The following is a 21,168-nucleotide window of genomic DNA, read 5'->3' as shown; positions in this document are numbered from 1 at the left end:
GCTTTTACACTGTACACTCTACTTCCTTCAGTGAACCACGCTGAGTTCAGTACGGAGTGACAGAAGCATTCCCTTGTGCCCATTACAATCCTAAACTATTTCACAAAACTCTTCTGTGGCATTTTTTTTGTTGTTATGTTCAGTTAGCCACCATATAGTACACCATCAGTTTCTGACGTCACGTTCACCCAGTGCTCATCACCACTCGTGCCCTCCTTGATACCCACTGCCCTGTGGCATTTATCCATGGCCGTCCTTCCCCATCACCAAGCACTGTACTCCCCACGCTGGGATGAAGGGAACAGCAGGGATCAGACAGCGAAAGCTAGCACCTTTGCAGAGCACGTTGCTTCACGAGAGTCTCGCTTTGTTACCTCATTAATGGATGACTACAAAGAATCAAAGAGAACCACGGTCTGCCCACCTCCTGACCCCCTGATGTGACCCAACTTACTCCATGGAGTCGATGATTTTTTTTGGCTCCACAGGGCACGGGTAGATGACCTCATCGATGTGCTTCAGGTTACAATTTGAAAAGGCAGTGGAGATATGTATGAAGGCTTCAAGCTTTGGCATCTGACTGGCCATGAGCAAGAGCTGCTGGGTGGCAGTGACGTTAAGTTGCACGGCGTGTCTGCAGGAGGTAAAGCAGAAGAAGTACCATGAGGCAACTCGGTGTCCTGCTTTGCTAGAACGTCACCTCCTCCAATAACAGGCACATATGTCTCATTTCTGTGGCTGCACTTCTTCCTGTGGCCCAGGAAAAAGAGCACAGACCATAGCTACACAGTTGTGTGATGCCTGGAATGTGTTATAGTTGATGCCGTGTTCTGTGCACATAAATCCTAGTCACTGAAGCATTGTTCGTATTGCATTTAGAGATAGCTTGGTTCTAAATCAACTGGAAGGAAAAAAAAAAATCACAATCTTCTGGATGTATAAAGGGGTTTCTTAAGCAGCCACTAGAAATATAAAGACACATAAATTGAGCATATAACTCAAGAAGCTGTAAAAATTCAAATGAATTGTAGGAGAGTAGCAGCGAATAGAGAATGAGAAATAGAAATTTCTATTGCAGGGGCACCTGGGTGGATCAGTGGATTAAGCCTCTGCCTTCGGCGCAGGTCGTGATCTCAGGGTCCTGGGATCAAGCCCCACACCAGGCTCTCTGCTCAGCAGGGAGCCTGCTTCCCACCCCCTCCCCCAACTCTGCTGCCTACTTGTGATTCCTGTCTGTCAAATAAATAAATTTTAAAAATCTTAAAAAACAATAAAAAAGAAAGAAATTTCTATTGCAAAGGTCCAGGTCAGACCTAAAAATCAATGTCAAAATCCCAAATTTTTGCTAATAGAATACCAAGTTATGTAAGTATAATACGAAATGACAATGAAATGGTTCATGCTAGAAACACAAGGTTTATACAATATCAGGAACCCTATTAATCTAACTAAAAAAGATAATAAAAAAGAGAAAAACTAAATGATCCTCTATATGTATTTTGAAAATTTTAAAATGATGTTCAGTATCCATTTCCAATTTAATTTTTAAAAAATCATTAAAAGAAGAATAAATGATTAAAATACATCCCTTTTCCTTTGCTAGCCTGTATCATGTTTAATGGTGAAAAGTTAGGAGCACTGCTTTTAAAGTCAGGGCCAAGGGGTTCCTGGGTGGCTCAGCTGATTAAGCATCTGCCTTCAACTCAAGTCATGATCTCGAGGTCCTGGGATCAAGCCCTGTGTTGGTCTCCCTGCTAGGCAGAGAGCCTGCTTCTCCCTCTCCCTCTGCCTGCTGATCTGCCTACTTGTGCATTCTCTCTCTTTCTCTCTGTCAAATAAATAAATAAAATCTTAAAAAAAAAGTCAGGGCCAAGAAGAATGGCTGCAATTACTACTACTACTTAATATTGCTCTGAACTTCCACCTGGTAATTAGAGAGGAAAACATAAGGAATTAGCAGATGTAACAGTTGTAAAGGCAGTCACAAAAATCCCTATCAGATTACATAATTGTGTATCTGGGAAACAAACAAAAGAGCTAAAAACAAAAAACCAAAACGAAAAAACCTACCCTGGGACATGCAATGATTCATTCAGTAAAGTGTCCATTTATAAAAGTTATGTTAAAGGAAAAAACTGGAGAATACGGTGGAAGAAAGGCACATATTCAAAACTGAACATTTAAAAAATATATCCAGTTAAGAAAAAAGGAACAGACTATATACAAAAATAAAACTTCATTAAGGGTTATAGAAAAATTGAATAAACAATATATTGTTCTTAGATAGGAAGAGCCAATGTTTTAAATAGTGGTTTTTCTAAAGTAGTTGACATGTTCATATTCAGTAATCCTAATCAAATTCCCAACTTTTTAAGAAGCTGGAAAAATTATCTTAAGCAGATGAGAATAGTCAGGAAAATTCTATAAAAAGAGAATGATGTGTGTAACTTGCCTAATAAAGTAAAAAATTACTGTAATAAAATACTGTGGTGTTGGGAGAGAAAGCCTAAGTAATGGAACAAAAATAAAGAGTCCAACATTGGAAATTCAGTATATTATAAGAGCTTCATTAAATAAAGAGTAAAAACAAATCATTTAATAAATGTTTCTTAAGAAGTAGCAATCTGTTAGAAATTTTTCAAAAGCTACTCTATATTTACACCCACATCACTTTCCTTTTTATAGAATTTTCCTATTTCTCTTTATAGGCCCAAAAAACTCTAAATGGGTCAGAGATGTAAAGGAGAAAATTAAGCAATAAAAATTGTAGAAGAAATTATGAATAATGCATAAATAATAAAAATAGTTGAGGACAAATGATAAAGTATTTTGAGCTTTGTAAAAGACCAAAAATCAATATGTTAACTATTCCAACAAGTCTTAAAATTGACAAGAAAAAAATGTTTCAGTAGAAAAATAGGCAAAGAACACGAATAGGCATTTCAAAAAAGAATAAGATGCCAATACTATGCAGCCATCAAAAGAAATGAAATCTTGCCATTTGCGACGACGTGGATGGAACTAGAGGGTATCATGCTTAGCGAAATAAGTCAATCGGAGAAAGACAACTATCATATGATCTCCCTGATATGAGGAAGTTGAGAGGCAACGTGGGGGGTTTGGGGGGTAGGAAAAGAATAAATGAAAGAAGATGGGATGGGGAGGGAGACAAACCATAAGAGACTCTTAATCTCACAAAACAAACTGAGGGTTGCTGGGGGAGAGGGGTCGGGAGAGGGTGGTGGGGATATGGACATTGGGCAGGATGTGTGCTATGGTGAGTGCTGTGAAGTGTGTAAACCTGGCGATTCACAGACCTGTACCCCTGGGTATACAGGTATACATATAAATACATTATATGTTTATTTAAAAAAAAAAAAAAAGAATAAGATGCCAATCAGCATTTCCACGCCCTCAACTTTTCTCATTGTCAACAAAACCAAAGTCAAAATACGGATTGGCATTTCCATTATATTGCCAACATTAAAAGTAAAGAACGATAACACAGTATGCCTGTGGGTGTCAGAAATGAGCATTCATGTGCACTGGGACAGCGGAAATCAATACTGCCCATGTGGAAAGCAACGTAGTATTATATGTCAAAATGTAAACCATTTCTAACCTGGGCACATCCGGTACATCTCTAATAATTTTACTTCTGGACATTTACCCAAAGTAAAGCACACAATGGTATAAAAAAAAAATTGCAAGCACAGAGATGTTCACTGAAGCATTGTTTATAATACTGAAAAATTCGAACAATCCAAAAATATCCACCAATATAGAATTGGTGGAGTATACTATAGATACATAAAGTGGAATGTCATACAGTCATTTGAAATTATAAAGAATATCTATTCACAATGAAAGATATCCAAAGATATAACCGAGCAAGTCGCTAAAAAATTATCAGTATGATGCCATCTTTTGGTGAAGTTGAACATAAGTCTATTTTATTATGGATGTGTAAAGAAAAGCTGGAATGGAAGCTCTCTATGATATTAAGTGGTAGTCTCCGGGTGGCGAGATTTTTGGAGTTTGACTCCTTTTAATTTTTTTTTCATGGAGAATATACCTTTAAAAAATTTTTTTAATTTAAATTCAATTTAGTTAACATGGAGCATCTTATTAGTTTCAGGGGTAGAATTTAGTGATTCATCGCTTGCGTACATCTTTTTTCTAACAGAAACTGCAAGGAAACTGACATGCATGTGTACATGCACACACGTGCACCTGTGTGTGCCATGAGCAGGAAGTGGGCATGTACCTCAGATGATCATCGAAGCGCACGGTGGCCGCACAGTGGAAGATAATGTTTGTACAGGAGAGAAGCTCTTGCATGTCCTCCTTGCTGATAGCAAAGTCATTCTGATTGAGGTCCGCATAGATAGCTCTGATCTTCTCATGCACGTTTGGACAAACTTCTTTGACTTTTTGAAAGAGCTAAAAAACATAAATAGAAATCAATATGCAGACAGCGTCATCACCATCACATTGCTCTTGTTTTTGTTGACGTGTCACATCGCAATTCTCAAAAACTGGTTTTATCTGTAATACCACTCAGAGAAGGTATTTACTCAAGAGCCATTTGTTTAACCTCTTGCAATTTGGTCAGCTTGGTATAATTTCCACTCCTCTTAATTTGATACACATTCAAAAAAGTCAGTTCTAATAACCAGGAAGGAGTGTATTTTGAGCCTTTCCTGCAGGGTTGAAAGAATGACAGTGAGTCGTCCATATCCTGCCCCTCCTCTTTTCCCCAGTTTATACATGGAGATTGTTTCCATTTTGGGCTGGGAAACATGGCTTTCAGTGCAAAATTACCAGCCTTTGCAAATTATCAGCAAAATCACCAGCCTTTACAAGGGAGGTCTCATGGATACAAGTTTGAAACAACTTAGTTAACTGGCCCAGAGGAATAGTAGTAGGTCTTAGCAGCACAAACATAATTAGAAAATAACAAATTCAGTGAATCTGTAATGGGTAAAACAAATACAACTTTTATATAATCTCATTCCAATATCGATGGCAGTTATTGTCTAGTAAGAGAATTACATGAGCTCATGTGTGTTTTATGGGATATTAATTGATTTCTTAATATTCTAATTTCTTTATAAAGGAAAAGGAAAGAGCCCTGGCAGTTTTAGCTTTTATTATCCTTGTTCAGATGGAACAGTCTCTACTTTCCCCTTCACACACAAGTGTGGAGGGGAAAGTAGTTTCAACTGGTATTTTCCATTTTCTCAAAGAATGTAATTTAAAAAAAAAATGTTCTTGGTTTCAACCTGTTTTGACAAAAGGAAATTCTACTGTAGTATTGGCATGGGCTAATAGCAGTGAGGAAAAATAAGGCTAAATGTTTAGGAAGGCTAGGAGTGGAGAAAATTAGTCTGTGGTTTTAATCATAGTAGAGTAGCCGAGCCTAGTCCCTTCACCCCTTCTGCCCCCGAAGACAGTTTGCATGTCTTCCTTTATCCTGAATAGCAGGCTTCTTCCCTCCACTGGAGATCTACCCTAGGCTCTTTTATTGGCTGATGAGAAATCGATCTAAGGTAGTAAGAGAAATCATGTCTCATCTGAATCAGGCAAGACCATGTTCAGAGGCCCTTGTGGGAATCCAGTGAAGATGATCAGAGAAGGAGGTCAAGTCCACATATTGACCTGATGATCTACTACACTTCTGCCTTTGAGCTACCATTTTTTTTTCTCTGCAGGAGCAGCCTTGCAGTAGCGTGGGACTAGAGTTCTGAAAAGTGTTTGGAGGTTAGGTCAACCCTCAAAGGTTTTGTGACATTTGGGACTGATGCGGTGGATCCAGTGTCTGAGGGACATTCTCAACAAAGGTCATTCTGGCTCTTCCAGAAAGATATTTAGCAGCTTTTGTAATCTGGATGAATCATGAGCAACCTAAATACTGGTTTTCACCATCAAAGCTTTTCCTTCTCATAGTCTATGTTAGTCATGTGACAAATTGGATCTTTTTGGATAAATTTATCTAAAATTTGCACAATTTCCCCCGTTTTTAATAATTTGATTTGTAGAAGGTTCTGTTTTGAATCTGCATGACAGATTTTATTCACAAGAAATTTATTTTGGGTTCTGTGGAGTCTTTGACTTTGACCTGTGATGATTTCTGGCTACATTAGAGTAGTAAGTGGAAAATGACTTCAGTGTCCATCCTTCCAGCAATGGAGTTCCTCCCACATGATGTAAGCTACTGTACAGATTTTCTTTTGCCTTTGGTTTTTACAACTTTAAAGGGCAGAGAATCCCATTACACCATATTATACTTCCAGCGCACCTATGCAAATGTGATCAATGGAGATAATTACCAATTCAGGAAATAGTGTTCTGAGCTATATTCTATTTATTGATTATATTTTCCAATGACAGGGCATAGCTGAGTGCACATGGTATAATTCTTTTTAAAGTTTAAGTTTTCTAATCCAGATGGGATTTATTATGGTCAACTGAAATAAATCGGAGAATTGGCTGTAGCAATTCAAACCACAGGGCTAAGTGAGGGTCACATTTTACTATGCTATCTATGCCCACTAATATGACTTGCCTCATCTGGCATCTCACCATTTTGCTCCAGCCTCTAACAAAATAATACCTCTTAAATGTTGCCACATCCTAAATAGACCACTGAGATTACAGCCAACCATCATCCAATAGGTCAGTGCTTTTCAAAGTGTTACCCACCAAGTGAATTGGATGGGAATCACTAAGATGCACATTAAAAGTGTGTATTTCCAGCCCCTGGCCCCACCCACTAAAGAAGAAATGACTGGGGAACACCCAGGAGTTTGCTTTCACATCAGGTTCCCTGGTGGTTTTTAACTGGTCCGAAGATAAGAACTTCTCCAGCTGGAGTGTTAACATGGATTAATTATAGTGTTTGGCTCATTTCTCTTTACAGGACATCAGTGGTTTTCAAACTGTGTAGGCATAAGAAAGATTTAGGAACCAATTAAAAATGACTTCCTTACTCTACATTCCGCGACCTTGACTCAGTAGGTTTGGCAAGTAACTCCGGCACTTGTACGTCTTAACCAACTCAACAGATAGGTCTGTCAGCCTGGGTACCATACTTGGTGAAAGAAATATAATTTCAAAAAACTTGGTGAAACATTAATTTGGAAAATTAATGTTCATTTTTAAAGTCAGGGCTTAAATGTCCCCCTCTGGTTGGTAAACTCCTTGGTTCTTGTTTACCATTTTATGCTGGACAGCACCCAGTTCATTGAAAAGACTCAAATGTTGCTTGTTATACTGAAATTAATTACTGTAAGAACAGTGATAGAACCAGGAGTGGGAGCTTGATTCCTGAAATTGTTTCCTGGCTCTTTTGTGTTGGTGGGATAAAAGACAGCGGATAACTACCACAGGTAGAAGAAACAAAGTTTCCCCTTGGGTCTCTGCATGATTGCAAATGGAAGCCGAAAAGGCTCAGAGCAGAACCTTTGCTTTTGTAATAATGACACAACCAAAGGACAGAAGAAATGCTGCAAATGAGTCCTCCGTGGACACCGGCTCTCAGAAAAGTCCCTTTGCTGATGTGAGACATTCATTAAGGGTAAGAAGAAAACAGATGGAACAGACATGAGTGAAGAAAAAATATATAATTTCAAAAATGTCATTGAAGGTCTACCAATAAAGAACTTGATATAGTTATTTTAGATTCTAAGAGTTCATCATATTCCTTTTCATATAGTCTTTATGTAACGGCATCAGACTGAGAAGGTCAAGAGTACAGTAGCTACTGCCATCGACTAAGACCCAAGGAGGAACTGCTGTGTTCCCATTTCCTGAAACCCTGTTCTTGACAGAGGCAGGATGCTTATCTGTGGTCACTGAAAGATCACAGCTAAGAGGCTCTCTAAACATTTCAAACTTGGGGTGCCTTGGGTGGCTCAGTCAGTTAAGTGCCTGACTCTTGATTTCAGCTCAGGTCATGATGTTAGGGTGGTGAGATTGAGCCCTTGAGCCCTGTTTAAGATTCTCTCTCTCCCTCTCCCTATGCCCCTCCTCCTCCTCACTTTCTCTGTCTCTCTCAAGTAAGTAAATAAATTAAAAAAAATATTTCAAACTGGTAACAAAACTATACATTTCTCTTGCGAAGCCTAGGACTGGTCTATTGATTTGACATTACACAGCAAGGATTTCTCTCTCGTAATTTGTTTTAAACACAAGAGATCACTCCATATATGGTAATAGTTACTGATAGCCCAGACACAGGAGAGAAACTTTACATATCCTAAGTGAGAAAATTCAGCAGAAAGAAGACCAGGAAGAGAAATTTTCTGGATTCAATACACTCCTTGGGTATGACTTTTGTAGCCAGACACTATGATTGCAGTTTTATTAGAAGCAGGAATTGGGCAAGGGTTTGGGGGTGTGACATTTATATTATGCTTTTGAAACAACGTAGAGGTCCTGAACTTGGATTTCTACAATTAACTTGTTATCCACATGACCTTTTTTTTTTTTTTTTTAAAGATTTTGTTCTTATTTATTTGAGAGAGAGAGCATGCCCACGTGAGCATGAGCAGGGCGAGGGGCAGAGAGAGAGGGAGAAACTGACTCTGCCAAGCAGGGAGCTTGGCACAGGACCCTGGGGTCATGACCTGAGCTGAAGGCAGACACTTAGCAGACCGATCCACCCACATGACCTCACTTTGGAGATACCCACAGAGGGTTCGGCCCCCACAGACAGACCAGTGAAAGTCGTTGTTTTGTTTTGTTTTAATTTACTTGGGAGAGAGAGCAAACCCAGGACCCGGGGTTCATGACCTGAGCCAAAGGCAGACACTTAACAGACTGAGCCACCCAGGTGCTCCAAAGTCATTGTATATTTAATAATCTTGAGAGTCTTTGATCTTTAATATATTGAGTTCCTCTCTTTAAATATAACTACATTCTCTAGTTCCAGTAGCCCATCAAAGTTTGCCTCATATTTTTAATTGGGAAACAGAAGGTAAGTTCTCTTAAGCTAAAGGGCGATCTCTGTGGAGTACCAGGTGTCCTACAGCAGAACAGAACCTGTAACATTTGTCGGAGAAATTAGGGAGTACCGAGTGAAAGCAAATGAACAGATTCTGCAAGGAATTAGCAAGATAGATGCATAATCTAAGTTGAGAACCATTATATATCAAGTCAGGGCAAGTAAATTAAGGCAGAAACTATCCTATCCAATATAAAGATTCATGAAAACTTACAAAATGTTAAGGTTTTCTCATTCCCTAGTAACTCTCATAAGCTAGAAAGGATTAACCTAGAAGTTTTTATTACTTCAGTGAGAACCTTTTCTATAGGACCATAAGGCAGTTGGGGTAGAAGTGTGATTATCGAACTTTGGCACGTAGAAGGGTAAACTAGAAAGTTATTAAAAACAAACAAACAAACAAACAAAAACCCAGATGTCCTGACCCTGTGGAAGGTTCTGAGTGGAAGCTTGGCATCTGTACCTTGAACAAGCTCTCCAGTGAGCCTGATACACACTATGTGAGAGCCACTGAGAAAGATCTCAGGCTCTTTGGAGTCAGGGAGGCCCAGGTTTGAATCCCAGTTCTGCTGTTTATTAGCTGTGTGACTGGGGTAAGTTACTCACCTCTAGGGGCTTTGGTGTTTTCATTTGCATATTTATCTAAAACACCTAATCGCTAAACTATCTTATTCTGTGTTCTCTGAGAACTCATGTTTCAGCACATAATCTGCTATTCCTAAAAACAATTTTGCATTAAAAAGTCTTAGAACACTTTGCATAAAAATCTGTAACAAACACTACACGGTGCTCAGCTCACTGTCTTGCTGTTTTGTGCCCCCAATGTCATTTTCACGGAGTTCTTAGAAACTAAGCTCCTGGGGCCCAAAAGGAGCGAGTGTGGCCAGGAAGATGGAAACCAATCTGGAGATGACTCCCAACTCTCTAGCAGAATTGATGGCATCCCTGCATTATCCACGGGAAAGGATGGGAAAGGCCATGGTCCTAGCCCAGAAGCGGCCATCATCTTCCCTTCCTAAGGAGGTGGTCATTTTCACTGGCAAACGTACCACCTGGCGAGCAGGGCACAAGAATCAGAGCTTACAGGACGTGGTTTCTCAGGGGAGGCCATGCAAGGTGGTGGGGACAGCGTGAGCTTTAGAGGTAAGAGAAGACCCGTAAATTCCTTGTCACTTCCTCGGCATTTCCTTGGAGAGGCAACAACTTTCCTGGATGAGTTTCTCCTCTGTGAGGTAGCAAGCGTGCATGGCACAGAGTTTTGTGAGGGTGAATAGACTAATGAAAGTCAGATGCCTAGCAGAGTGCCTGCTGCTTAGTATGTTGTAGAGCACAGGAAAACTCGGTATATACAGCAGTGCTCAGTTTGCAAAAGCTGCTCATCAGACAAATGTGTGTTCGTGTGTGTGTGCGTGCGCGCATTTGTTGGGTCATCGCAAGGTTTCTGATGATACCACGTGATGCAGCTATCTCTGCAAATTGTCTTTCAGAGTCAGGCTGAATCCTGTGGTGTGGTGACTTTTTGAGTGAAAGGAGTGTAGGCAATTTGAAGCTTTTAAGAAAAAGACTTGATGTGACTGGAAGAAATTGAAAAGGAAGGCAAGAAGCCGGGTGTGTGAAATCATGCCAGTGATCGAATTACCTAGTAAACTGTATTGTAAAAGAAAATAAGAGATTGAGAAAATAAATTGCTTCTATTTCTGGGATTGTTATTATATCCCCAGGACTAAATCAATTTCTGTCTTTTCTTTCTTTCTTTCTTTCTTTCTTTCTTTCTTTCTTTCTTTCTTTCTTTCTTTCTTTCTTTCTTTTTCTTTTAAGAGAAAGAAAATGGCCCACAGTGGGGAGGCTTAACAGGCTTCAACTAATCTGAGTTGAAAACCTGTCAAACTGAAGGCCAGCTACACTCGCTTAAAAGTGTGTTTGTTAATCATGGGGAAATGTAAATTCCGGCAAGATGATATCTTCCTAGTTGTCCTGAGTTCATAGAAGCCTCTTGTTTTTTGTGGCCTAGCTTCTTAGGAAAAATTAAAAAATAGTAATGGAGCAAAACTGGCTTTGGGAATTTAAAATACAAACTTCTGTTTCTAATTGCCTTTGCCTTCTGTACAGACTTAACAGAATCATCAACATCAATCAGAATTTCATTTTGGAAGTTGGTTGGTAACAAGCAGCTCTTTTACACCATAGCCTTGAACCAAACAGGGAAATGCTTTTCTCCTTATGAAAAACTCTTTGAAAATTAACCAGGAACTTGTACGGAAAATGAATGAACATTTCTGTTGGATGCTTCTTAGTACTCAACAACGTCAGACTGCTGACCTTCCCTTTGCAGGTGTTATTTGGTTCAAAGTTCATCTAAGTGCCTTATTTTTCTTCTCAGGGATTAATTTATCTAATGTCTTCTAGAAATTACTACACAGAGACAGCCTTGAGAAAGGAGTCAATAAGGTATTTCATAAAATGTTACTATCTTCTGTTGTCTTAAACCTGATTAGTTCTGTGAACTGAGAGCCCAGCGTGTGACCCGGCATGATTCATTAACCACCGCTCTCCAGGGTATTTCAAAGTTGATTTATCTCATGGACAAATGAGAGTTTATTGAGTAATTCGCATTTTTCCAGAAAAGTTAACTTGAAGTACCCAGCACAACCTGCCAAGCTCTGTCTTTGTTTATAAATCCATTTCCTGGTGACATCATACAAGATACTCCCACCCTGGAAACCTTGAATTTTGCCTGGTCTTCTCAGATGATTAATTCTAAATCCAGCCTAATCTCACTGTAACCCTTCCCTTATTTGATTACTACAGTTCAGTAGAAGCCGCCCAACCTTTTTCAGGATTCTCTCAATAAAACATTTTTTAGATACTGATTTCTCAATTACTCTTATTAACAACCTCACTCTTCATATAATTTCAAGGACCTGGTGTTTTCTTTTTCAAATATGGATACTGTCTCCTTGATGTTTTCTTAAACAGTTGTTAAGAGTAGATGACGACCAATTTAACATACTAAATGGGTATAAATGGGACATGGTTGTTGGAAAAAGAAACACAGCTTTAAGACACTAAAGAACCTCTCAACATTTCTTTGAACTTGACAGCTGAATGATTTATTGGCAACTCATTATCTGTTGTCGTGGGGAACAGCCATATCTTGTTAAGCAAGGCCATATGCAATACAGCAAAATAGATAAAGCATCGATCTCTTTCTCTAAAATTTTCTTGCTACAATGAAAAGCTGGTTGATGCATAATGAAATGAACACATTCTTCATAAGTAAGAGATTATGCAGCCAGCTCAGGGGCCCCGGGGACCCACAAGTTGAATAGCATGGACCTGGGATGAGCATGTTGACATTTTGGCACATGAAATCTTATTTTCCTTGAAGTTTCTCAGATTTTAGGAAAGATACTAGAAGATTAAGAATCATGTTGAATACCTGGAATCATATTTCTAATAAAAATAGAGCTAAATTATTTGATTTTGATAATCAGTTTCAAAACTCAAAATCAACTGGACTTATATCTGAGGACATAGTTTTGGAAATTCATGATTGCTTTGCTGCCTTATTTATTTACTTTAGAAAAAGTGGGTTTTTCTTCCCCCACTCTACTCATGAAATGTTCATTGTCACTATATTTTCAAAACTTTGGAAAAGATTAAGATTACTGCTCTTGGGGCACCTGAGTGGCTCAGTGGGTTAAGCCTCTGTCTTCGGCTCAGGTCATGGTCTCAGGGTCCTGGGATCGAGCCCCGCATCGGGCTCTCTGCTCAGTAGGGAGCCTGCTTCCCTTCCCCTCTCTCTCTGCCTGCCTCTCTGCCTACTTGTGATCTCTGTCTGTCAAATAACTAAATAAAATCTTTAAGAAAGAAAAAAAAAGAGAGAAGAAGATTACTGCTCTTATTTTTTCACTACAAAAGAGGGCACCTTTTTTCTCACCATAAAAATAAACATTATAATTATAATTTGAAAACTTGGAAGTGCCAAAAAAAAAAATCAATAAAATTAATTCAAGATCCTAGCAGGATTTAAAGACATTAGTTGAGATTATACTGAATGTGGTTTTGTATTTTTTTTTGCACTGAATATAAGTATTTTCTCATGTCATTTAATAGTTTATAAAATATGAGCTTTAATGTCCTTATACTAGTTTAACACAGGTATTATTGCTTATTTTAATCTCTCCTATATTATACAATATTCAGATTGGTTCCAGTTTTTGCTACCATAAATAATACTACAATAAGGTATCTGTACAATATTCGTGTGTCTCTGGTTGTTTTCTTACAGTGCTTGCTTAATTATCTTTGTGAGGAAGTCCTCAAGAATCTGTCATTAATTCAGATATCTTTCCCTCTATTGATAAGTTCCTTTAAGGCCCTGAAAATACTTAGGAAACTTACTTATATATGAGAAAACTGATCTGTTCTGATTCTCAAGCCCCAGTTCCCTTTGGCCCAATGGTTTAAAAGAACCTTTTTTTCCAAAGCATCTCCCACTTAACTGTCTCCCTCTGAAAGCACAGAAACAGGAAGCCCGGGAGTGAGAGGGGATAGCTGTCCATACCATGAAAGGAAAGGAATGAATCAGATGCTTAAATTTTGATAGATACAACAGATGTTCTCTTGACCGTATTTCCTGGGCACTTAGTGGGAATCAAGGCAAACTGATAACATTTTACTTTATCATGTTTTAAAGAAATACTTCTAAGCCTCACACACCTGCTATGATTAAGCTACCTTTAAGAACACTGAATTACTTTAAAATGGGTTAGAAGTCACACATTACTATGTGTGACTGAAGAGAAATATTGCTTAAAGGTGACACCGGGCCCTACTTAGGAATAAGGTATGGCTGCATGTCAGTCACTTTGCCTACATCAAAATAAAGTTAAATGACAGAATCTAAACTGGGTCTTGATTCGTGGATATTTAATAAATATCTGCAGAATTAGAGGCTTACCGGAAGTAATCCTAACCCAGACAGAAAGTAACACTAATCCAGACAGAAAATAATACTAATCCTGACAGTAACACTAACCCAGACAGGAAACCAGAAGCGAGAGTGGCCAGATAATGGAAGTAAGGCTTGGCCTGGGCCCAGATAAGGCCACTGGAAAACTGGAACTCACTAAACTTCTTCATTCAACAAATTTGGTTCATGACCTGTGGTTTGATTGAGTGGACAGTGGTAACACATGTCCAAATTTGGTGGAGTGGACAGTGGTAACACATGAGAGTAATGACGATGGAAAGGTCTTAGACTTAAAAGTGAAAGGGAAAACACTGGGGTACTAAATGTATTATTGGTTTTGGCCAATCGAATACACTTGAGAAAATGGTGTATTATCTGCCAAACCTAAGACTCTCTTACTCTCACTGGATCTGACATTAGGGGAGCATAAACGCAGACAGAATTACTAGGAAATCAAAGTTTTATGGGTGTATTCCCTGAAGTAGAACCCTGTCTTGGAAAGTTGATTGTGGCAGCCCACATATTTGGAATAATCGACTTGTAACTTTCTCCCCAAATTCTAACTGAATAGAGGAACATTAGAATTCATATGGAATTGTCTCACATTTTAAAAAAAGAGGTTACAGGGGCGCCTGGGTAGCTCAGTGGGTTAAAGCCTCTGCCTTTGGATTGGGTCATGATCCCAGGGTCCTGAGATCGAGCCCCGCATCGGGCTCTCTGCTCAGCGGGGAGCCTGCTTCCTCCTCTCTCTTTGCCTGCCTGTCTGCCTACTTCTGATTTCTGTCTGTCAAATAAATAAAAAAATAAATCTAAAAAAAAAAGAGGTTACAAAAATGTTAAACTACATTATTTTGCTTTTAGGTAGAAGCCCAAGATCTGTCCACTCTTTGTGCCTCTATCCAACGACATAAGTCAAACATTTATGAAAGAATAATGAATGCCTTTGCTACAAAATCAGAAATAGCTAGAAATATAAGACATTTCCATATTTTAATCTCTTGAGCATTTCGATGCTCTAGTAATTATTTCCTATTAAAACTGTGAATCTCGGGGCATCTGGGTGGCTCAGTGGGTTAAAGCCTCTGCCTTCGGCTCAGATCATGATCCCAGGGTCCTGGGATAGAGCCCCACATCGGGCTCTCTGCTCAGCGGGGAGCCTGCTTCCTCCTCTCTCTCTCTCTGCCTACTTGTGATCTCTGTCAGATAAATAAATATTTAAAAAAACAAAAAACAAAAAACTGCTAATCTCCAATAGTTTCACTATAAACAGTAAAATCTTCTTTAGGGAGAGGACAGACTTTTAATTAAAGAAAGAAAAATACTTTTATTCTGAAGGTGAATTTAGGAGACTGTGTGAAGAAAGGCTTAGCAGAGGGTGGGTATCTGAGCCTGAGCATTTACAGAAGGCTCCCTGTATGCTGGACCCCAAACTGTTGGGAGTATCTTGAAAGATATAGAGAAAAGGTTTAAAAATGGCACCAGGAAGGTACCTATGGGGAAAGAAATGGAGAGTCCTAAGCATTCAGGGATTTGCCAAAAGGCTGCTGGTTGGTTTTTGTTGGTTTTGAGTTACAATCAAGCTCTAGTTTAGTTATCTCTGCACTGGAGATGACCAATCAATGGCTATTTGGGATTAGTCAAAGTAAAACACTGATTATTTTGTGTTTTACGTTAACAAAACCCATAAAGAAATACTATTTTGCTTTTTTAACCCAAATGTCAGCTTTGGTCTCTCTGCACCTTAATTGAGTTACAACTGATTATTACACTCCCAATGCAAGATCCTTCCCAAGATCATTCAGAATTCCCCGGTAGCTAATTTTTCAAGGTTGCCTCTGTTCTTGTTTTTTCTCTAGCTCAGTGATGTATTAAGATTATTTTACAAACAGATATTTTGTCCACCATGTTTAGGTATTCATTATCAGGAGGCATTTTTCTGGTCCTCTATTCCAAGAGTTGGCAGGCAGATTTCTTCCTAACATCTATTCTTTTGTGTCTTGATAAGTCATTCAGATGTTCTCCCTTCTCCATGTAGTCTCTGTGCCAGGAGAAGATGGTCTTACCCCAGCCCCAGGGAAAGACTTATTGATCTAAGTGTCTGTTATCCTCTGTCCAACGGTTAGCTTAGATCTGGAGTTTCTGACTAATTCAGTAGATGGCATACCTCATGCCACAGGGGTTGGTCCAGAAATGGACATGTAACCTAACCCAGGCTGATGACATCTAAGAGGAAACTTGTTGAGGGTTTCCAAAAAAGAGGTTTCATCCATTCTCAGAGAGAGCTTCAGGGAGTCAGCCTCTATTTATCCAGTGGCTGCAATAATGTTATCAAAACAAAACAAAACAAAAAGCCAACCATCTTATCGTAACTGGGAGGAAGCCAGAACAAAATGACAGAGCCAAGGATTCATGGACCAGTACCGCCACCGCTCCGGGCAACAGTTCATCACCACGCTCTTGGAGTTTTCCACTGTGCAATCAGCATGTTATCCTTTGTCTTGCAAGCCAGCTTCAATCCAGTTTTTTTGTTTTGTTTTGTTTTTCCCAAAGGAAAGTCACCTAACTAACACAATTGTCTGTAGTCTTCCCAGATCTGGTCTCAGGATCCCTTTCTAGTTCTTAAAAACTCAATTGTTTGGGGCTAAGGAAGTCACCCAGAGGTTCGCAAATACACCAAACCTGTCACCTGTTTGCAAGGGTGGTTTCTTTCTGCTCAGACTGCTCTTTGGTCTCCTCTCCCAGGAGAACTCGTGCTGCACTTCAAGCCTGTTTTATGGGACTATCTCTGTCACTTTTTTTTTTTAATCTCATTTTTATCTTCGTATCCTCAGTGCCCAGCATACATTTGACACTCAAGTAAGCACTTCAGTAAGTGTGGGATTGGTAGAAATGATGGGCTGAAAGGAAATCTGGAGCACGGTATGCTCTTCCTACACAGCACCCTCTGCGATGACAGGAGTGTTCTGTACCTGCCCTGTGCACTGAGGCAGCCAGCAGCATGTGGGGGCCACTGAGCCCGGGAATACGGCTGGTGTGCCTGAAAAACTGCATTTTCAAGTTCATTATTATCATTCGCTGCATTTAAATAACCACATGCTCTAAGGAAGAAAAGTAAGATAATCTGGAAAGTTTTCTGTTTGTTTTGTTTACCATTCCAAAGTCCTCCGTTCACATGGTTTCAAAACATAATCTGAAGGTCTGTCTGTATTTTGAATATTTAGGTTCACGAGGATTTTGAGCAGTAATATCTTGTGTATCACAGAGAGTCAGAAACTAAGGACTGCGCTACCCTGATCCCCAAACAGCTTCATGGGCCGCGATCAGCACCATGTCTCCACGGTCCCAGGCCAGCATTCATGATTTGTGTAGTGGAAGATTTTCAGTTTTGGAGGACCCCGAAATAAGGCACATCCTTTTTTTCTTCCCATGGAATATCTTTTTGTAGATATCAAGTTCCATATTGTGCCAAGATAGTGGGTATTTGTCTAACCAAAGACTAGATAGGCTCTAGACAGAATCTGCTTTTTTTAGCAATAAACCTTTCTGTTACAAATGACAACACGGAATGGAGGTTGATGTTGCCTTAAAAAGTCATCAGACATAGTGTGCAACCTTCTCAAAATTCTTCAGGTGTCCAAGGCTCTCAAGGAATAAAAGTACTAGAGAAAGGGAAAAAACCCACAAAAGGGCCACACAGACATGGTGTTTAACCACAGATATTAAGTTTTTCAGCCATATAAGGCACAACAGATTTCCTTCCTCCCATAATTCTTTCAGGGAAAATTTACAGAGAAAAGAAATCTATAGAATAAACTCTGATTAGCCTAACAGTAAAATGTGAGGCTACAGGAGATCACGGTTAAAGCCAGACCACACCTAATGACATCAGATTTGGATGTGAATCCAGAAAGACTTGAGTGGGTAGAGAGAGAGAGATAAAGAGAAAGAGAGAGGTGGATAGACAAGACAGACACTCCTGAGTGAGCAAGGTAGTAGGACCCCATTTTACAAGTAATGAAACTAAGCCTCAGTAAAGTATGTGTCTTGCCCCCGGTCCCACAGCTAATAACGGTTCTGGCTGAGATTCAAACCCAGATCAGTCTGCCTTGAAGCCCACGCTCTGTAGGGACCATCCGATAATGACCGTTCCCGGAGGATACGGATACTGCTGGTCTGGAGACTGCAGATTGAGAACCACTATTTACAAAGGTCAACAGCAAGAGTGGAAACAGGTGTAGAGATTTCCCAAGCCAGCCTTACAGAGAAGTTATAATAGTTAAGACTTCCAAAACAAAAGCAATGTTGCTATGTCATTGAAAAGAACAGTAGGTAAAGCTTGTGCTGACCACAAGACTCCCTGCCACAATTTTATCTAGAAATCTATAAGCTGTCTACAAAGCTAAACACATCTGCTGTGTGATAAAAACAAAATCTGTTAGCGATATGCAACTGAGTGAAGTTGTCCGAAGAGGGATCTGAGAGTTTATTCTAGATTTAGGCTTGGTGCCACTTAGCCTTTTGGTCTTATTAAGAGCTACTAGTTACCATGTGGGGTTACTATGCTAGCATAGGGTAGAAGCAAGCATACTGGTTCAGGGGCCAATCTAAAGTCTGCCACTCTCATTTATGAGCTGGGTGACCTCTAGAAGTTAACACTTCAGGTCTTGCTCTTTACATCTATAAAATGAAAACTGAGGATACGAATCATTCTTTCTTCACAAGGCTGTTGCAAAAGTCAACAAGGTAAGGCACAAAAAAGCCTCTGAATAGGGTCTGCATGTCCTGAGCACTCCGCAGCACTCAGCTACTGTTATTTTCCCACTGCGGTGTCAGGCCAAGTGACACAGGACAAGCTTTCCTGATTCTCTTGCTGATCGCTTGTACCCAAATTGCATCCAGGTGCCTGTAGGTAGATGTGGTCAGTGGGGCTGCTGGGTGTCCATAGTGTGCTGGGCTAGCGGATACAGCTCCGTTAGATGGGAGCCTTCCTACACACGGGAAAGGAGACTTTGTAAAAAAAACAAAAACAAAAACAACCAACCAAAAAAACCTTATTTAAATTTTCCTTTTGTCAACCCTAAATGCCTAAGTATATTCCATACAGAACTCTAAACCAGACATGTGTCTTTTTTTATTCAGCTCCCGTGGCAATCCTGGGAGGTCTCTGTGGTTGTTCCTATGTCAAACACTGCAAACTGGAACATATAAGGTAAAGTGGCAGTGAATTGAGAAGCCAGAATTTGAGCTCAGACATGCTTGAGACCAAAGCCAATACTACCTTCAAATTTGTAAAACATGGGAGGATATGCATAATCCTTTTTTAAAGAGTGAGAGGGTTTGATACCCAAATGGTCATTTATAGATATATTTCATTTTACATGTCTTCCCCTTAGAGGAACCTACAGCAACAGAAATACCAAGCTACCCAGATCAAGTGTAGAACACCTAAACCTTGTGGAGTTTGGGCAATAGGAAGTATTATCACACGGCTACTTACTAATTGTATCTTGTATACTAATTGTATCAGATAGAAAAGAACAGAATATCCAAAAATGGGGGGTGGTGCTGGAACTACCATGAATTTAGAAGAAAGGTCGGGGCACCTGTGTGGCTCAGTCAGTCAGGTGTCTGCCTTTGGCTCAAGTCATTGTCCCCGTGTCCTGGGACCAAGCCCTGCACTGTGCTCTTTGCTTAGCGGGGAGTCTGCCTCTCCCTCTCCCTCTGCCCCTGCTTGGGCGAGCACCCTCTCTCAAAGAAAGAAGTAAATCTTTTAAAAGAGAAGAAGAAGAGGAAGAAGAAGAAGAAGGAGAAGGAGAAGGAAGAGGAGGAGGAGAAAGGTTGGAAAGGGTTCCATTGAACGGTGATAGATCTTGAGCCTGAAGAGTCCACTCTGGGGGTTTTAGCATTTTGATTCTTCCTCAGTAATTTCCAGAACACAGAGTATCTGCTCACCTGCCCTGGACAGGGCCTAGGCACTCCTCCTTCTTTTACAGGACAAAATCACAGATTGCTATGAGCTATGGGTTGCCATCTTGTCCTGTCTCCTCTCCTCTACCTGCCCGGGCATCCTGGCCCCCACCTGCAGGTCTGTGGCAGTCAGGAAACATTATAGTGAGTCATTCTGTCCCAAGGCTCTTTCCCTATGGCATACCTGACTATTTAGGATCTGGAAAACCCTCTGCTGCGTTGTCTGGCCAGCCTTGGGTCTCACAAGGATGTAAATGACTTTCAGATCGGGACTGGTGCGAAATAGCTTCTCCATCAACACTTTGCCCATGAAGCCTGTGGCCCCAGTAATGAGAATGGACTTGCCACTATAGAAAGCTGCAATCATGGACATGATTCTTCTCTTGGTCTTTTATAGCTCTGGAAAGAGGTTCCTGAAAAGGAAGAGGAATAACAAAACATTACATTCTCAGAAGTTCTAAAATGCAGTCAATTTTAAAATGTTTCTGGCACTTCCAGGAGTTCTGGATGCAGAAAAAGGTCAGAGTGAGAGCATCATACTTTATTGACAACACGATTCATTTCAATCAATATTTACTGAGCCCGCTTTGCATGCCAGATTTTATGCCAGGAATTGCAGGCGAAAAAAAAAAAAAAAGAAAAAGAAAAAAAAAATAAGACATGGTTCCTGCTCTCAAGAGATTGCTCATAGACTAACAGAGGAGACAGACGTCTAAATAGATCACCGAATACAATACATGAGTGCTAAAACAAAGGGATTGCAGACACAGGGTGGACAGCAGGATTTAGAAATTTCAGAAAGGGCCACCCGTCTGCCCGGATGGGTGAAGGTGAGGTAAACTATGAAGGGAGGGCAGGGGCGGTAGGGGAAGGTGTTTCCAGCCCAGAGAGCAAGAGCAAAGGTGCAAGGTATGGCAGGTCATGTTGCCTGGAGGAAACAGAAGGACGTCAGTGAGATGGGAACATCAGTGATAAGGCTAGGAGTGGCCCCATAACCCGAGAAAACAAAGTTTAGAACAGCCATCACATTCTTTTTCAATTATGATATAATTAGTATTTCAGTTGCAGTTTCCTTTAGAAATAATATTGGAGCAAATAACTTCTGGTTTCGCTTGAATTCACAGGCCCTGGCCTACCCAGCCATTTCCGAGTAAATACATTTTTCTCTTCCTTGGGCTGAAAAGGGGTCTAGGGCCACCCTTTCCCCATGCGTTCCTCT

The 21,168-nt window shown here is 40.1% G+C and overlaps 1 protein-coding gene across 1 annotated transcript in view; it reads right to left on the bottom strand.

The window, feature by feature from the left end:
• Positions 1–20,322, bottom strand: part of LOC111159986 (fatty acyl-CoA reductase 2) — a 48,763-nt gene extending 28,441 nt beyond the window's left edge. The window contains exons 1-3 of the mRNA XM_022522720.1: positions 20,134–20,322; positions 4,268–4,443; positions 455–634 (exon numbers count right to left, since the gene is read on the bottom strand). Of these exons, the coding sequence (XP_022378428.1) occupies positions 455–634; positions 4,268–4,443; positions 20,134–20,322 (545 nt within the window). The remainder of the gene's footprint in view (positions 1–454; positions 635–4,267; positions 4,444–20,133) is intronic.
• Positions 20,323–21,168: the final 846 nt, after the last annotated feature.

This window comes from Enhydra lutris, unplaced genomic scaffold (assembly GCF_002288905.1).
Source record: "Enhydra lutris kenyoni isolate GAN:26980312 unplaced genomic scaffold, ASM228890v2 scaffoldscaffold72, whole genome shotgun sequence".
Classification (NCBI taxonomy): domain Eukaryota; kingdom Metazoa; phylum Chordata; class Mammalia; order Carnivora; family Mustelidae; genus Enhydra; species Enhydra lutris.
Note: the sequence above shows the minus strand (reverse complement) of the source record. Positions and strands in the feature narration are given on the sequence as shown.